Source organism: Chinchilla lanigera, unplaced genomic scaffold (assembly GCF_000276665.1).
Source record: "Chinchilla lanigera isolate Chin_1 unplaced genomic scaffold, ChiLan1.0 scaffold00084, whole genome shotgun sequence".
NCBI classification, from domain to species: domain Eukaryota; kingdom Metazoa; phylum Chordata; class Mammalia; order Rodentia; family Chinchillidae; genus Chinchilla; species Chinchilla lanigera.
In genome coordinates, this window is record NW_004955485.1 from 6,414,447 (window position 1) to 6,429,755 (window position 15,309).

Below are 15,309 nucleotides of genomic sequence, written 5' to 3' on the forward strand. Positions count from 1 at the left end.
TGTGAGTCTGTGGTCATGGGTCTGTCTCGTGTTGTGCAAGGTTTCCAGTTCAAGAAGCTGAACACCCCATGGTCCAGAACGTTTTGTACAGTAAGAGGATTTTATAGGCTTCCTAATTATGGGGCACAGAAGAATGTGAGGAAGGGCCACAGCTCATGAGAAAATGTCCACTGGCTTCTCCCTTCAATCTCCGTGTGCTTATCGGCCACAGGCATCCCAAGAAACCCAGCCAGAGGCCTCTCTTTCCATCTAGACCCCAAAGCCAAAGTGTTACGGAGTGGGATCCACACAAGACTCCTTTTTCTGTTCCATTCTGTTCAGTTTCTCTTTTGCTCTTGTGCTGGGAAGGTTCAGTCTCCCAGGGTCATGGCTGATCTAGCCTTGGTCGATTTCATTCTCCCAGGGTCCAGGTTTCCTGCCTACCTTACATCCTCTGCCAACCACTTACTGTGGGACCGGGGCAGGACTGACCTCTTCACATTCCTCTCTGGTGTTAGCTTGAAAATGCTCAGGCCGTGGTTAACGGTATATGAGAAGTCTTAGGGCCACTTCTCCCTGAGACTCAAAACCAGGTTTTGCCAGATAGTTTTGTGCAGTTGCAAAACACTGAGCACTGTGTGTGTTTGCCCTTCATATCTCAGCACAGAAACGCTTTAGGGTAGAATTACAGGTCTCTATTCATAAATTAGGACACAATCATTCGACTGTGTTCATCAGACACCTAGGAGAATCTTAATTCATTCTTCCCCCTTTCCATCCTTATCAACCCATCACCTCATCCTATAGATTTTAGCCTTCTGAAAGAACTCTTCAGTGCATTCACTTAGTGAGCTTCAGCTAGCGGAGATCTTGCATGTACTCCCACCCTGGAAGGGCATTTAACAATGTCCACTGACATTTTGAATGGTCACAGCTATGGAAATGCAGCTGTCTGATGCTGCTAAACATCCTGTAAAACAGGAATTCCTCCTTCCAATCCAGCCCAAGATACTGCAAATGCTGAGCCTGAGAAATCCTGCTTTATCTCCACTTGGGACCGTGGAATAGACTGACAGATCTCTCTAGTAACTTTGTTTTCCCACCCAACTGATATTCTGCTGCAGCCAGAATGACCTTTTATAAATATAGATCTGATCATATCACTCCCTTGGTTGAAATGATTTAATGTATTGCTCATGGCTCTTACAATAAGATCAGAATTCTCAACTTGTCCCTCACGTTGTAAGGGCACACTTACAGAATAGCAGACTTGTAGGCATGTTATAGCCAAAGTTAGAAATCAGTTCATAGCCTGTGACTGTGCTCACGCTGCCTGTCACACAATCAGCCTTGGCTGTCTACTTCTCTTTGATCATGTGCTGGGCCAACCTGACAGGGTCCAGCTTGTGTTTTTCTTAGTTAGAAAACTATATTTTGTTTTCAACTTGCTTCAGGGACTTCCTGTCTGGGACAGACCGGCCCAGTCAAGGACCCATTGAACTCTATTTTCTCCACTCACACCCTCTCCCCTCCTTCCCAGAACATCAAACAATTCCTTTTAAGTAAGTCTGCCTGACAGCATATGACTGATTCTTGTATTCCATGGAACCAATCATGTAATAAATTGCTACCAGCTTTGCACTTCCCACCCACAAACCCTATTTAAACTGAACCCAGACCTGACTCTGGGCTGGTGATTTGAACCTCTGGGTTTCCCAGCCTGCTGGTGTAATAAAAGTTGCCTTCTAACTCCTCGGTGCAAAGTCTTCCACTGGGCTTGATAGTGGTTTTTCTGCTACAACATGACCTTTAGCTTTCCAGCCTCAGCGGCAGTATTTCTTCTCATCTCTTTGCTTTAATGGACTGTCTTTCCCAGTTCACCCAAGCTGAGGTCCTACCTTCCTTGGTACACACAGCTGTCCTTTGCCTCTCCAGCCCCTCTGTCCAACTCCTCACCCTTGGACCTTCAGGGAATTGCATAGGCACACAGAAGCCATCCTTAATTCATCCTTAACTCATTTAAGTTGTGTTGAAGAAGTTAGTGGTATTTGTTAGAGTATGGTAAGGCAGACTTTGCTCCTGACCACTGTGGCAGGTATAGGAACCCTGGAATGGAAAGACAGCTGGCGAAGGAGGTTGGACTGGACTCCAGTACAGCACAGACAAGTGGGAATTTATACCCAAGGAACATGATATTATGGATGCTTAAACTGGCAGCCTCACCTAGTAACAAAGATTCTCTGCTTGGCCGAATTTTAGCCAGTCTCTAAATCTTCTCTGAATCTTCTCCTAAGCCTATCTGTGTACTTTCTTGTATAATTCAGTTTTTGCAAAGAGTCCTGTTGTCCACTTAACAAGAAATGACTCCCTTCTATATCTGATCACCATCCCCCAAATGACACCTGGTCTTCAGGCGAGGCTGCCAGTTTAAGCATCCATAATATCACGTTCCTTTTACTCCTGTTTTAATCTATAACTCTACATTTGTGTGACGTGAATGTCTAGTCCTCCTGCTGAGTCCCCCCAGAAAGGGAGGAATTTTATCTGTCTTGTTCACTATTTCGTTCCAAATGACCGTGAGCATGATATATGAATGCATGCCAAGCTCTCAATAAATACTTGAGAGAGAAATGAAGTTTGTTTAAAAAAATGTGAAAGTCGTCAGAATCAAAATGGAGTCACATGGATTGACCCTAACCAGATAAATAAATAAAATAAATAAATGAGTGAACAAATAGGAAGAGTTCTTCTGAATTCAAGGGCCTGGTAAAAACTATCACAAAAATCTCTGCCAGACTACGGCCTTACATAGACGCCACTGTGACTTTAAACAAAAAGTACTTCTACAAGGACAGCTGCCCAGCAACTGTCTGTTCAACCTCACATGGATGCCCTCTCGTTGTTGAGCACAGTGGCCGAGGAGTAATGTTTCAAAATATCAGATATAACCCTCCTACTTTTCAAAATTCCGTTTTCTCACCTTCTTCCAACTTGCCCACTATTTATCACAGCAAGTGTAGTCCCGTTGTAGTGCTCTGCTATTCCTAAATATCATTTTCTTTGGAAAACCTCTCTTTCGTTGTTCTGGATTTAGGTTGACGGTGGCGGGACAGGAAGAAGAACTGAAGGGGGGAAGGCAAAGAAGAGCAGAGGGCTGGAGGGGAACAGAGGGGAAGGGTGGAGGACGGTCGGTGACAAGCTGCTGACCACTCCATGGGGTGAGTCCTGAGGCCGGCTGCCCCCTGCGGGGCCAGAGCGCACACCTGGAAGCGTCATACAGCAGGAAAGGGCCTCGGGCTCTGGATTTTAACTAGACCTGAACTTAAATCCCATTCCGCTTTATAGCCTTGGACAAGCTGCTTCCCTCGTCACTTTCTTCATCGACACGACGGGGCAAACGGGGCACGTGAAGATGAAATACTGCTTGCAAAGCGCTGGGACAGTGTTGGGCTCGGTCAGTACTGCAGAGGCTTAGCTTCTCGACTTTGATTGACACGTAATGACGTACCCGGGACGGGACCTCACGGAAGGGCCCGCCCACTGCTTCCTTTAACGCTCTCCCATTGGCCGACATGCCCGGCAGTTCCACAAATCCACTAGACTCGAGCCAGAGCTGGCCAAAGGGCGGATCCAATGGGCGCGGGGGTTACGGTATCCTGGATACGAGTGTAAACAAAGAAGGCCGCAGAGTAACAGGCCCGGGCCAGGCGTTGGGCCGCCGGGGTACCAGGCCGGTGTCCGCGGAGGGAAAGGCAGCCCATGGCGCTAGGCCGGGAGCGAGAGGACGCGTCCTACTACGCCCACGCCGCCGGCGCGAGCCTGTCTGTGAGGTGCGGCGTCCACGCCCGGGTCCTGACTTCGGTCTTGGGCAGCCTGGGACCCACAAGCTTCCTTAGCCTCTGCTTCCTCCGATCCGTGGGCCAGCTCTCTTCTCGGCGCCCGAACCTTACTGCAGACTCCCTCGATCCTGCGATCGGTGGCTGTTCTCTGTCTTTCCCTCATTCTCCCGCGACCCCGACTCTTCCTCGCACCCCCAACATTCCTTTTCCGCAACCATCACTTCGGCCTGCTCGCGCTGGCTCCGTGTTCCCTCGGTGACCCGGTTCCCTGACCTCTCCTACGTAGCCCCACCCCCTACGGGGCAGCCCTTTTACCATCTGTTTTGTTTGGACTTCCCCCCGCTGGTTAGGACGGTCGTCCCTGTCCTCTAACTCCCTTTTGCACCTGCAGTGAGTGGGCTTTGAAAAGAGTAAAGCGCTGCAGATAGAGGTGGTATCTCCTTCCTTCTCCACCCTCCCGGGCTTCCGCCCTCTGCCCCGGGCAGCATACTCCTCCAGCCTCCCGAGTCACTCCTCAACGTCGCACCTTACCATTTAAGTAGAATGCAGTCTCTCTACTCAGACTGTCCTCCCTGCTAGCGTATACCACACACTCCTCACTTAACAGGATGTGCCTTGCATGTGCTAACCTTTTTTTATTTATTTTTTATTTTTTATTTATTTTTGTTTGTTTGTTTTTCTTACGGTACCAGGAATTGAACTCACGACCTTGCGCTTGCCAGGCAGGCGCTGTGCCGCTGAGCTAAATCCCCAGCCCCTTCTAACCTTTTTTTATATTGACCACATTTTCTTCCTTTCTTTTTTTGTCTACATTTATCCATATTTTTTGTTTGTTTGTTTGTTTGTTTTCCGGTACCGAGAATCGAACTCACGACCTTGCACTTGCCAGGCAGGCGCTGTGCCGCTGAGCTAAATCCCCAGCCCCTTATCCATATTTTTAGGTCTAAAATATGGCAACATACATCTGTGTAAAGAATTTTACAATTTGTTGTACAATTACAACAAAGAATTTTCCTATTTGTTGTACAATTACAAAGTGTGTTTACCTACACAAAGTTGTTTTTTAAAGTTTATTTTTAAAATGAAAGCTAATTATAAAAGAAAGGCCCAGGGTGAAGCCTGTTTTCCACTAGAATGAAGCTCATTTCACTCTGGGATTGTTTTCACCTTCTCTCTTCCAAGCATGCAGAAGCGTGGAAATCCTTGTGAGACAGCCTTAGGTTTGGTCAGAGTTTTGTTTACTGAAAAGTTTCTATGTAGAGGCCCTTTGGACGCTGCAGCTTTGGGTCAACTTTTATGTTTCTGTAGTTCATTGACTCAAACTGGTAGCATAGCCAGCAGATGTGTTCTTTTTATCTGAGGGATTGTTTGGGGCAGAAAGGGAGTGAAATAGAAGAGATGTGCTTTGATGACTTTTTGTTTGCTTTGTTAAAGAAGGAAAAATTATCTGGAACGTGTTATATTGATGTGACATATCTTTCCCCAAAGATGGGTGCAAGGATTCCCTAAGCAGAATGTTCACTTTGTCAACGACAACACCATTTGCTACCCTTCTGGAAATTATGTAATATTTATTAACATTGAAACCAAGCAAAAGACGGTACTCCAGTGTATTAATGGAATTGTGGGCGTCGTGGCAACTAACGTTCCTTATGAAGTTGTGGCTTTTTCGGACCGGAGGCTAAAACCCCTCATCCACATATACAACTTCCCTGCATTGACCAGAAGGACCAAGTTAAAAGGTATTCTGGGGGGCACTTCCTCTGCCCCATAATGAATGATTTCACTGTAAGATTTGACCAAATCTAGTTCTTATAAGTAAAGGTGGCTTGTGTTTTGAAGGCTTTTGTTTTAAATAGAATGAAGCAGATCACTAAAGAGCAAGTAAGTTAGAGCCTTACTACTGCCGTGGTCTGCTTACCATCAACACTGGTGCTACTGGGGGCGGGGGGCTGCTTAAAAATGCAGCCGGCCTCCCACCCCAGACCGCCTGAGTCAGATTCTGCATTTTAACAGGATTTTCAGGGTGATTGTGCACATTAAACTTCGAGCAGCATGGGGCTAGAAGACTGACCTTTTTCAGAGCAATATTTTCTTTCCTAATGATTTATTGAAAATCCAGGTGAATTGGCGTTTGAATAACTTATGAAGACAAAGCCTCTGAGCCTCAGTTTTCTCACCCATGAAATGGGGATAAAGGTAGATCTAATGTGAGGTCGTCGTGATGACATGGATATGCACACACTCGTGCTGGGTACTTGGGGCCCCCATCTGAGTTACCATGGATGAGTCCACGGGTGTGGCCGGCACCAAGTGGGCTGCCGCGCATCTTTAGGGTCTCTGTCTCGCGCTCCAGGGATGGAAAGCTCATGCTAGAGGCTGGTCTGAGTTCTGGAGCCTTGAGGATTCGGGGTGAAATCAGGGAATACTGGCAATTTGTAGCATTGTATTTGTGGGGAAATTTGTCTTTGTTCTCAACAGATTAAGGCAATTTATAAAGCATAACCCGTTTGTATGCTGGGAACTATGTGGGCTGTAAGTACCCTTGACTGTTAAAACCTCCCACACTTAGTTATTTGGCTCTCGTCCATGAGGACTAATTCAAACCATTAGCCAACCTCCATATTGAATACTGAAACCCTAGAAGAATTTACAGTAAATTGGTAATAAAATGTCAAAGATGCCTATTTCTACCACAGTTATTTAATATCAGCCTCAAAGTTCTAATCAATGCATCCAAATCAAAAAAATTTAAAAATCGGAAAGGAGATTATGGGTAAGGCAGTAGTCTACTAGGACTAACAAAAGAATGCTCACTAAGATGCTAGTTGCAAAATTAATACCCATGCAAGCAGAAAATTCAAATACTTAGAAATAATCCAAGACATATGAGCAATCTGGATGAAGAAAATAACAAAATCACTTATTTAAACTATTTAGCTCCACAATGACACCTTCCTGAATGAGAAGCCTGGTTATTATAAATAAGAGTACTATTCTAACATTTCTAATATTTGTGATAGGTTTGTCAGGATTTAGAGAGCAAGGAGTACTTAAATGATTGCAAATTCATCTGGGAAAAAGAGTAAAACTTGAAAGAGGACAGTGGCAAGGCAGGGGCTCTTTCGGACACCACATGTTGTGGTGAGAGAAATTCCCCCCGCCCAAGGGTATGGATTATTCAACAATGATGTTAAGAGAACCCAATATCTGAACAAAAGTATCTAGTTAGAAACTCACATTACACCATATATCAAACTATATATCACAGGGAATTAAGCATTAAATATAAACAAACACACTCCAAAAGCCGAAGAAAGTAAGACAGAATATTGAAATGATAGGGAAGAACATTCCATACACAAAAATTAAAAATTAAAAGATTGACATATTTATATACAATTTTAAAACTTAAGAACATAAAAATACCATGAAAAGTTAAAAGGCAAATATCAAACTGAGGGAACTCTTTGGAACAAATATAATCAGGTATTTTCAGAGTATTTATGAAACAATAAGAAAAAAGGACAAATGTCTCATGAGGAAGAAGGTAAAAGAACTTGCTCAGACAAATCACAAAATTATTAATGACCAAAAACATCAAAAGAAGTCCCATCTCAGCTGGGCATGGTGGTACATGACCGTAATGCCAGCACTCTGGAGGCTGAGACAGGAGGATCACTGTGAGCTCAAAGCTAGCCTGAACTACATAGTGAGACCCTGTCTCAAAAAACAAAACAAAACAAAACAAAACAACCCGAAAGAGGTCCCATCTCAATACTCATTAAAAATTGTTATTGACCTGTTTAGTGTTGTTTTCCTGCTTATCAACGTCACAATTTTTTAATGATCTTGACTTGTCAATTTCCAGTGCAGGGAAGTTAGTAGTATTCTTGTTTGCCAAAAGTAGTAGTCTAAATTGAGACAGTCTCCCTGAGACATTTGTATTTATGTCTACCACAAGTAAAATTCAATTTTAATTTAGTAACCAGAAATATGGTAAAAGACTTGTGCACAAAGTTAAAAGCACTGTCATAATAACAAAAGATTGAAAGCAGCCTATATCCCCAGTGGCATTCATCTGGTTAAATAAATGCATCTGGTTAAAGCATCCCAGATAGGGGTATTATTACAAACATAAAAATTACCTTTTTTTAGATTTTTTTTATTTTAAAAATTAAAAAATTGCCAAAACAAAAATTACCTTTTTTTTGAGACAGGCTCTTGCTATGTAGTTCAGGCTGGCCTTGAACTCGTGGTGATTCTCCTGACTTTGCCTCCGCACATGCTGGGATTACAGGCATGTGCTATCATGAATAATCAAGTTTTAAAAGAAATATTAAGAAAAGTGACAAAATGCTTACTATAGTATGAATAAAAACCCAACAGGATGCAATACTATGTATGATCAAACTTCCAATTTTAAAATGGAGAGTTATATATAATATTTAGTGTACAATGATTGTAGCTATAAAAAGCCAGGCTACTTTTAAAGAAAATATATTTGTAAGTACATTTTTCCAAATAAGCACACAGAAGAAAATGCCGGGAAGAAATATGCCCAATTTGGTAGTAGAACCACAACGGATATATATTTTTCCTAGGCTTTTAAAATATTTTCTTCAAAAAAACCACTTTTAATTTAAAAATACATAAAATTAATAACATCCACATATGGAGGAAGTAACTGGGTAGCAAGGATAGAAAACCCTTCTAGTAAGGCCTCGTCCTACAGGAAAATGATTTTAGATGCACGTTGTTTCGTTAACTAGACTATGCTAAGAAGATCACGTTTAAGATTGTGCTATGATCAGGTAAAAACAGGAAAGGGCCATTAAGAGTGACAGAAAAGCCAGAGAGACGTGAATAGAAAGGCAGAGCTAGGTGCAGGCAAAGTGCATACCTGCAGAAAGCACCCCCGGAAGAGCTGATAACGGGGAGAGGAAACAGACCCCAAACCCTGAGGAGCAGGGGCAGACACTGCCCTGTTTCAGAAACCTCAGGATACTTTCTTTGTGTCCCCTTTTTTCTTTGCTAGGAATCGAACCAGGGTCACAGGCAGACTAGGCAAGCGCTTTACCACTGAGCTACATCCCCAACACGATGCATGCACATCTTAAAGGTCTTGTTGCTAGGCTTGCTTTTAAAGGCAAGTTGCATTTCCTCAACTTGGAGTACAAATGATAATAGAACTTTTGACAGTTGTTCTAAGAGTTGCACCCTATTAATCTGGAAGTCAAATGTGGCTTAATAATAGAATAAGAAAATAAGCTAGAACAGCTGCAATTCCCCAAGATAAAGTTTGAAAAAGTGTTCTAATTATACTCATATACTGATGAGCTATGAAATACTTTATGACTTTGGGGTCATTTCACATCATGTTGGGAAATTTAGGGTACAGTATGCTCAGTTCTGCACTGAAGTCTAGAGACAGTGACCCAGTGGTATTAATTCACTCCAGTATCTTTTTTTTTTTTTAATTTTAAAGAGTAAAAGAAGGATAACATAGTAATAGGGGGGCTTACCGAATTACAGACAAAGTGGTAGGAAATTATCAATGGTGGTTGTTTTACATATTGTTATCTACAAGATAGTTTCCCAGGAAAATAAATAGACAAATAGTAGTGCACTCCAGTATCTTGTAAAGTGGATCTTAGCTTTGCTTTTAACATAGTTTTGTGCTCATAGTCTTAGAAGTCACCCACGAGATCTTTTACTCCAATAAATACTTTGGAACTATGTGAAAATCACTACAAAACAGAAACAAACTGTGAGAGCATAAATAAGCAGACCGTGGTGATCAAGCCCTTGCAATGGGTTTTGTGTTTCAGGCAATATTCTTCTGGACTATACTTTACTTTCATTCAGTTACTGCGGAACCTACCTGGCCAGCTACTCTTCGCTCCCAGAGTTTGAATTGGCCCTCTGGTAAGTTCCAGCCTTCTGAAGAATTCTTCTTGCTGTGTTCCATTTGATTCTTCTCCTTCTGAATTTTTATAAAAGGAAATATATATGAAACTCTGGAACAGGAAAACTGGGAACAATACAAATCATAATCCTAATATTTACTATAATTGTTATTAGTCATAAGATTCGACAGTGCAAAACTATATTAGAGTTAAATTACTGTTATTCTATTTTTATAAATATTTCCTTACTTACAAAAGGCCTATCATTTCTTAAGATAAACAGTACTTATGAATTGTTGCAGGTTTTCTACTAATGTTGAAATTAGAATGGTCTCTACAGTAGAACACAGTTTGAAGTCATTGTTTTGGGAGACATTAGAACAGTTTCATGTTCAGAGAGTGGAACGTTATACCACATTTGCCAGCTTTACAGGAAATATCTGTGGACTGGGTACATTCCTGTCTGAACTGGGTCATTTCGTGTGGCAACCTCATGGCTGCATCCAGTCTTCAATCTGTGATAGAAACTCTTTGGAAGAAATTCAGTTTGTTAAGGGAAAGTATGCAACATTCCAGGAAAAAACTAAAGACGCTCTTAATATGCTAGATTTCTTATACAAAAATTCAAGAATCTGGGTTCAGAGAGCCACATTTAGCATATGTAGAGCTTTAAAAAGTGCACACCTGTAATCCCAGCACTCAGGAGACTGATACAGGAGGATCACTGTAAGTTCGAGGCCCCCCTGGGCTACATAGTGAGTTCAAGGCCAGCCTACACTATAAATGAAACCCTGTCTCAAAAAATAAAATAAAAACAGCTTAGTTGAGATATAATGAACTGCCCATATATAAAGATTACAAGTCAAGTTTGGTACACAACCACAACCACGTAGCGATCGCCATAATCAAGACAGTACACATATCCTTCACTCCCAGAATTTCCACATGCCCCTGGAGACCCTCATTTCTGGCCCTGTGTGCACAGACTCATCACTGCCCTGACTCAGGAAAGCACTGGTGGGCTGCCATCCTTCGAGATGCAAGCGGTTCTTCCAGATGTTCTCACACCGTGTATGCTCCGTCCTGTCTGGCTTCTCTTCTGCAGTATCACTGTTTTGAAACTCACTTAAGTCAGTTAACTCACTTAACTCACTGCTTTATGGATCAGTAGCTGTTCTTTTCCAGTCCATGTTGAACTCCACACTTTATCTAGTCACTCGCCGATGGATGTGTTAGCTGCTGTCAGAGAGTACGAGAGATTGCGTGGCCTGAGCAACGGAAACACATTATCTCGCAGTTGTGGCCACACAGGCTAGGAAGCATCAGAGACAGGAGACACGTGCGTAAGTTCTGATAGTTCCCAAAGCTTAAGATTGCCCTTGTCTTTCCTAAGGAAATGTAACACGGCAACCTGTGGGTACTGAAAATAACACTCAGGCAGAACAACCACCAGGATGGCCTGAAGCCTAGCTCCACAAATTGTCAGCTGTGTGACCTTGGAGAGACTCAATTTCCTCCTCCATAAGATGGGTCTAATAATATCTCCTAAATAAGTTTTTCTTTTAAGAATTCACTAGTAAAAGCATGTACCTAGCAAAGCCTATTACATGGTTTTTAAATCAGAGGTTCAAAATGAGGCTTTTTAGGTAATTCTGGGCTATAGGGTATGTGTCATTTGGCCCATAAAATGTTTTTTAAAGTAGGAAACCTTAGAGAAAAAATGATCTGTCTGACCTCTTTTGAACACAGGCAGCCTTGAACCTTGCTTGTTCAGGGAGGTCTTGAGTCTGGTGTGGGCCAGTGAGGGGGGTGGCTTACGCTAGATGCCCACAGTGGCTTCCTGCTCCTGCAACAGTGCCTGGTGAGCTGCACTGCGGAAGCCAGACCCCGCCCACCGCTTGTTTTTGTAGATAAAATTTACTGGAGCACAGCCACGTTCTTTGTTCACATAGGCACTCTTGCTCTCTGACCTCAGAGATAAATTGTTCTGGTTGGGACATCTTTGCCTACAGAGGCAAAGGTGTTTATAGTTTGGCCCGTTACGGAAACACTCTGCCACCTCTGACCTAAAAGTGTGCATTCAGGACATTTCATTCCTTCCATTAGCTTCCTGTGGGCATTAGGCCTTCCTCACGGGGTTGAATTCGTGTATGAAATCTTCATCCCCTGATTTCTGCTGGCCGGTAAACGCCTCTCCTCTTAGGCACCCTACAGTGTAGTGAAGAGTCTGAGCCTCCTGTGACGGGCACTTTTGAGGGCATCAGGTGAGAATGGAGTAAGGGCAGACAGTTCCTCCCTCCCCCACCCGCTCTCCATCTTTGTTTGTAACCTTAATATTCACCGGAACTTCTATTTAGGAAGCCTGCGTCAAGGGGGCCTGGGTGAGCAGAGCAGAGGTTACAGCAGGTGCTGTGGAGAGGACCCGCGACGCTGTCCTGTGAGGAGCTTCCCCACGAGGCTGTCCCTGGGCAGAGATGCTGTGCGACCCCAGCACCGCGTGAACAGATCAGAAGACAGACCCGCTCCCGGGCTCTGCGGTGCACCCCCAGGTTCGGGAAGCTCTGAAAGCAGCCTTGTGGCACCTCTGGGTGCTGTGTAGAAAGTGAGCAGGATTCAGTCCTAAAGTGGGGACCAACAGCACGAGGTGTCACCCAGTGACACCAACAACAGGCCAGGACCTCAGGGGGCTGGAAGTTGGACAGGAAAGACGACCATACCTGGCGACAGCGGTTAGTCTGCCCGCCTTGGGAGGCAGAGCCTGGTCTGACTTTCAGACCAGCAAGAGCTCTAGGACCGAGACTCAATCCCTCGAAGGAAGTACGGCCAAAGAGGCTTTGCCTTTTAGTTCTGATATTTAAAGGAGAGTGGCTCATGCTTGTAGTCTCAGACAGAGGGGGCCTGCAACATCTGGGGGCTTAAGCATGGGAAATAAGGTAGCTAACCGCTATGCTCACCCAGTTTTATCAGAAATATACTTCCTGAGAAGGGGACAGACTCAGCTTCCTTCCTTCCTTCCTTCCTTCCTTCCTTCCTTCCTTCCTTCCTTCTTTCCTTCTCCCTCTCTCCCCCTTCCTCCTCCTCCTCCTTCTCCCCTTCTTCCTCCTCCTTCTCCTCTTCTTCTCCATCTCCTTCTCCTCCTTCCTCTCTTTCTCTGTCTCACCTCAACCTTGCCATCCTCCTCCTTCAGCCTCCTAAGAAGCTGGGATTGCAGGCGTGTGCCCCCACACAAGGCACTTCCTGAAATTTCAAATCAGTCATCCCATTAAATCCCCACAAAACCTCATAAGACATCCACAGTGATCCTCACTTAAAGGGAAAAAAAAAAACTCTAGAGAGGTTAGACATTAAAATAGAATTTTCAGACAGACTGTGAGCATGTGGGGACGCTTTGTGTTTAAGTTCTCAATAATGCAATCAGCAGGAAGATGGAGAATAGCTGGCCTCTCTCAGTCCATTTGGGCTGCTGCAGCAGAGTACGCAGAGTGGGAGGCATCGACTTCTCACAGTTCTGGAGAGCAAGATATCCAAGGTCAAGGAGCTGGCGACCTTGGTGTCTGTGGTTCACTTCCTGATTCCTAGTTAGCACCTTGGTGTATCCTCCCCTGCTGCAAGGGACAAGCTACCCAGCTGAGGTCCCTGTTACAGAGGTAATGCTCCCCTTCATGAGCACTCTGTCTTCATAGCCTAATCACTCCCCAAGAACCAAAGTATGAATTCTGGGGGGGACACATTCACAACACAACCGTACCTGAGTGCTTAAAACACACACACACACACACACACACACAGAGAGAGAGAGAGTTAGAAAAAAGAACATCTACATAGAATTTCTAGGCTGTATACAAGAATGCTTAAGTTTCCCGAGGTCTCTATAACTATAGTACCTTAAACGGAGCTATTCTAACAGCCAATCCCATCACAGCACTATATCTGTTCCAGAGTTAAACTCTAACCCTACCAAGTCATGCTAGCTTGCGGTTTTTAATCAGTACATAAGGACAACAAAATTACATTCCTCTGGAGTGCCAGGGGTCAAGCAAGATAGCAAGTTAGGTATTTGTTTATGGAGGCTAATTGAAAAATGCTGTCTCATCGTGAGAAGTTGAACCAACACGAGCTTTCTGGTTTTGTTTGATTTTTTTGGTTATTGTTCTCATGAGCTCATTACCTAAGACCCACTCATATCTGAGTGAGTCACAGGGTGTGACCTCGGGACCATACCTGGAGTCTGATCCCTCCCTCTCTATCTCTTCTGCTTCCTGGTTTCACAAGGTTAGCAGCCACTGTCCACCTTGCCCGTCCACCATGATGTTTCTGCCTTGGAGCCAGCAGACCATGGCCTGAAATCTCTGAAACTACAAGCCAGAGCAAACCCTTCCTCCTTTAAGCTGTGTGTCTCGGGTATTTTATCCCCACAGTGAAAAGCTGCCCAGTGTACCCTGTTCAACAAAATACCACCAAGGAAGTGTCTCAAACAGCAGAACTTTATTGTTGCAAATTCTTGAGACTAGAATTCCGAGATCAAAATATTAGCAGTGTTGGTTCCTCCTGACAGCTGAGAGAATCTATTTCATGCCCATAACAAGTGTCTTCTGGGTTTTTAGAGGTAATCTCTGATGTTCCTTGGGCTATAGAAGTATCACCCAAGTCTCTACTTTTACCTTCACATGGTCTTCTCCGTTTCTGTCTGTCTCCTAATGTCTCCGTCTTATACAGTCAGAGTCATATTGGTTTAGGGCCTATCCTAATGGCCTCATTTTAACTCACTTGCCTCTGTGTGAAAACTTTATTTCCAAATAAGGTCACATTTTGAAGTACTAGAGGTTAGGACTACAACATAGGAGAGGGGGGCACAGTTACATCCATAGCAATAGCTAAAGGATGAGTAGGAATTAACCTTTGAAGAGAAGAAACAAGAGGATTTCAAGCACAGGTGTGGCATGTGCAGGCAACAAGGCCAGAGGACACAGGGCAGGTTTCAATTAAGATATTATAATAAGGAGAACAGAAGATTAGCCATGAGAGAAGCAAGTTGGAAGGGATACTCTAATACCGTTCATGAACAGCCTTGTAAACAGATGAGCATGTGGTTGATCATCCAAATCACAACAGTTTTGAGAGTGAAAGGGGATGTTATTAATAATTAATGCAGAGCCACAAAACTAAACTGGGTTTCTCCCAAGCATGCTAGAAAGGGGACTCACTCCACATGTAAGCCATGCCGACGGGCACATCCTTTATCCTAAAAATAAGTAAAGCCACCATTGTTTTGGTACAGCCGTGTCACAACTCCACAGATAGGTACTTTCATGCCAAATCCAATGGGCCCATCTCAGTCCCTGTCTAACCTGACCTCTGCAGAATTTGGCACTGCTCACCGTAACTACCTTCAGGATGGCTCTGAGACTGTTGTCACACACCGCATCAGAAAAACAGAGAGCCAAAATAAAGAATGATACACCAATGGGTACCACTAGAGACCATACTTATAAGTGAGATAAATGGGACCCACATGTGTAAACATTGTGTTGTCTCCTTAATGTAAGAACCTGAAAGAGTAAATAAAACCCAAGAGGTAATGA

At 43.8% G+C, this 15,309-nt stretch overlaps 1 protein-coding gene across 1 annotated transcript in view; it reads left to right on the forward strand.

Moving 5' to 3' along the window:
* Window positions 1-3,616: 3,616 nt before the first annotated feature.
* Window positions 3,617-15,309, forward strand: part of Cfap43 (cilia and flagella associated protein 43) — a gene marked incomplete in the record, with an annotated part of 97,668 nt that continues 85,975 nt past the window's right edge. Inside the window, 3 exon segments of the mRNA XM_013504069.1 lie at window positions 3,617-3,809; window positions 5,307-5,560; window positions 9,650-9,746. Coding sequence (XP_013359523.1) covers window positions 3,739-3,809; window positions 5,307-5,560; window positions 9,650-9,746 — 422 coding nt within the window.